We start from the raw sequence: 3166 nt of genomic DNA, 5'->3' as shown, positions 1-3166 counted from the left end.
ATAGCGAGGGTCTTCAAGCACTTAAACACTTTTTCGATCAACGCACTGTCAAAGAACCTAGCTCGGAAACGCTCCTCCGCCTTGCCGAACTAGTTTTAACGCTTAATTGTTTTTCATTCGCCGGCAACTATTACAAACAAATTAATGGTGTAGCGATGGGCACAAGAATGGGACCTAGCTATGCCAATCTTTTTGTAGGATATGTTGAACACCAATTTTTTAGTCAGTACAACGGCCCCAAACCTGAACTCTACGGCCGTTACATCGACGACTGCATCGGCGCTATTTCATCCAGCAGAGAAGAACTCGATCAATTTATAACCTCCGTCAACTCTTTTCATCCGGCTCTTAAATATACCTGGGAAATTTCGGAAACTTCATTGGCTTTTCTAGATATCAACGTTTCTATTAGAGGCAACGTGCTATGTACTAGTGTGCACTACAAACCTACTGATTCACACAGTTATTTGTTGTATTCATCGTCACATCCATCACATGTCAAGAACTCCATCCCTTATTCTCAATTTCTTAGACTTCGACGTCTATGTAGTGATGACTCCGATTTTTCCAGCAAATCAGAGGAGATGTGCCAGTTCTTCGAAAAACGTGGCTATCCTGTCTCTGTGGTCAAAGCGGGCCATCAGCGCGCCCAACAATTTGATCGACAGTCATCACTACAAACGTCACAAAAAGATAAGAATGACAGAATTCCATTCACCCTCACTTTCCATCCTCATAATCACGCAGTCAAAAGCATCATTCTTAGTAATTTTAAATTACTCCAAAATGATCCCGAGACTGGTAGAATCTTTTCGCAACCTCCACTTATTTCATTCAAACGCGACAAAAACGTAGGCAACTTTTTAGTTAGAAGCGCGCTCAAAACTAACGAGCAACCCGGCACTTTCAAATGCGCGCGCTCACGATGCAAAACTTGTCTTTTCATTGTTACCACTAGCAAGATATCGGGACCTAAGCGATCTGTTAAGATCACCGATCGTTTCACATGTACCTCCGCAAATGTCATTTATTGCATAACCTGCACGTTATGCAATAAATTATACATTGGTGAGACAGGTAGACGACTAGGTGACCGATTCCGCGAACACCTTCGCGATGTTGAGAAGAATGACAAGGATGCATCCAAGCCAGTCGCTCGCCATTTCAATCTGCCTAACCACTCCAAAAAACACATGGCTATCTGCGGCCTTTCCCTACATCTAGGTACGACGGAAAGCCGCAAGAATCTGGAACAAAAATTCATCTTTCAAATCGGCACCCTTAATCCTCACGGTATTAACGAACGCTTTTCATTTAACTAATATATTCCTATTTTTCACGTTGCCATGTTACCACCAATAGCGTAGCTCCTACTCTACTATAAAAACTACACGTAACCCATAATCCCTCGATTCGCTCTGACGAAGGGCTAACGCTCGAAACGTCAGCTTTTAGAATCTCTGTACGGTGGCCAATTTACATTATCAACTCCGTTGATAAAACCAAAATTTTGTATGTTTAAAACATGGTTAAGGTTTGGTGTGAACGAGGCACAAGTGACGCTCTTATTAGAGGGATCGACACCACAACGCTGTATCATGTATTAGCAATATTGTGGTACCAAATGAAACACGAATTATTGCTGAACAAGATACAGTCATTATTGTGACATAATATGTCACCGTGGCAACGGGCAAGCCCTGTAAAAACACCCTTTATTTTGTCTTTAGTCCGTTATATCTCAAAAACGAACTCGGTGACTCCCATTTTTTTTTCTGAAAAGTAATCAGAAGGGCAAGATGAAACTTCTGTTTAGTGGATTCAGAGCCACCTTAATTTTGGGATTTTTTTAAGGTGGCTCTGAACCGCTAGACAGAATTTTTGTTTTGACTTTGTCGATTAATTAACTAGTTTGTTTCCCAACTGGCAGAAGGAGGAAATGAATTCTGAAAAATTCAAAAGTTGTGTTGCACCACGCACCGGTGGCTCAGTTTGTTGAGCATTGGGCTGCCATGTGGGAGGTCGCGGGTTCGAACCCCAACTGGATCATCACCCAGGATCTTAAAATAACTGAGGAGAAAGTGCTGCCTTTATAATTCATCTGCAAATGGTTAGTCCCTGTGGGACGTTAAAGAACCCACACACTATTCAAAAATAGTAGGGCATGGAGTCCCCGGTGATGTGGCTGCCCTGTTTTTTTCCACTTCCAGCAGAAGTGGCTGGCTTGACAGTGATGTCTCTAAAAAGGCTTATGGTGTGGGCGATGAGGCCACCTAAGCAGAAACAGCCATAAGTCAGAAAGGGACTTTGCCGAGTGCTGGAACATGTAGATGTAGATGTAGAAAGTAAGCCACGCTTTCTTTTTGAATGGAAAAAAATAACTTCTTTTCGCCGTGGGACAAGAAACATACCATTTAGTTCTTGATCCTAGAACCACGCTTTGTCGCTGAAATTCAGCACTGTTCGAATTTAATTAATAGAAGAAAAAAATCTCACCGGTTTCTCTCTTAAATGCAAAGCGTTCTTGACGTTCTAAATTTGCTGGGTAGGTTTAGATCGGCCGATTAGTTTGCTGTGCTATTTTTGCACACTCCATCGTAAATGCCTCATTTCTTCTGTGCCAGCCGAAAATGATAGAGTTTTTCAGTTGTTGATTCCTCATGATCTCATTTCAGGCAGGCCAGGCTACTGAGCCCGAGTGTCTGGTGGCGATTGGATTAGCCGCAGGGGATGATGGACAGGTCAGCCATGTCACGAACTTGTTTTTGTCCTATGGGATCCAATAATTCCGAAAAACGTTTCCAAACTCCATTTTTTTGGTTACTGTACGTGCTGGAAAAGTTCTTTATTGATTGAATTTTGCCATCGTCTTCATCATCAACTCTAGAAGAGAGTTTAAGCGAAGACGACGGCTACGGCAACGAGAACGTCAGTCCAAAATATAACTTAGCGCTATCACAAGTGTTTCGCGATTACTCCGTCTTGTTCACGTTGTACAATACGGGCGAACTATCCTGTGATGGACGGGGACGAACGGTTTTAAAGTCAAAACAGAAAAGGACTGTTTCGTGGTTATATGCTCACGTTGTCGTCAAAACCTAAAATTTGGTGATTTCACGTTGTTGTTTTGTGAAGTACGGCAGAGAAATGCACGGAAATTCGTGCT

The 3166-nt window shown here is 42.4% G+C and overlaps 1 protein-coding gene across 1 annotated transcript in view; it reads left to right on the top strand.

Annotated features, from left to right (window-relative positions):
* Nucleotides 1-1525: 1525 nt before the first annotated feature.
* The window catches only part of LOC138055730 (RNA helicase Mov10l1-like), a 10237-nt gene continuing 8596 nt past the window's right edge, over nucleotides 1526-3166 (top strand). The window contains exons 1-2 of the mRNA XM_068901608.1: nucleotides 1526-1600; nucleotides 2676-2741. Coding sequence (XP_068757709.1) covers nucleotides 1526-1600; nucleotides 2676-2741 — 141 coding nt within the window. The remainder of the gene's footprint in view (nucleotides 1601-2675; nucleotides 2742-3166) is intronic.

This window comes from Montipora capricornis, chromosome 7 (genome assembly GCF_036669925.1).
Source record: "Montipora capricornis isolate CH-2021 chromosome 7, ASM3666992v2, whole genome shotgun sequence".
Taxonomy (NCBI): Eukaryota; Metazoa; Cnidaria; class Anthozoa; order Scleractinia; family Acroporidae; genus Montipora; species Montipora capricornis.
This window is presented reverse-complemented; position numbering and strand designations above follow the sequence as displayed.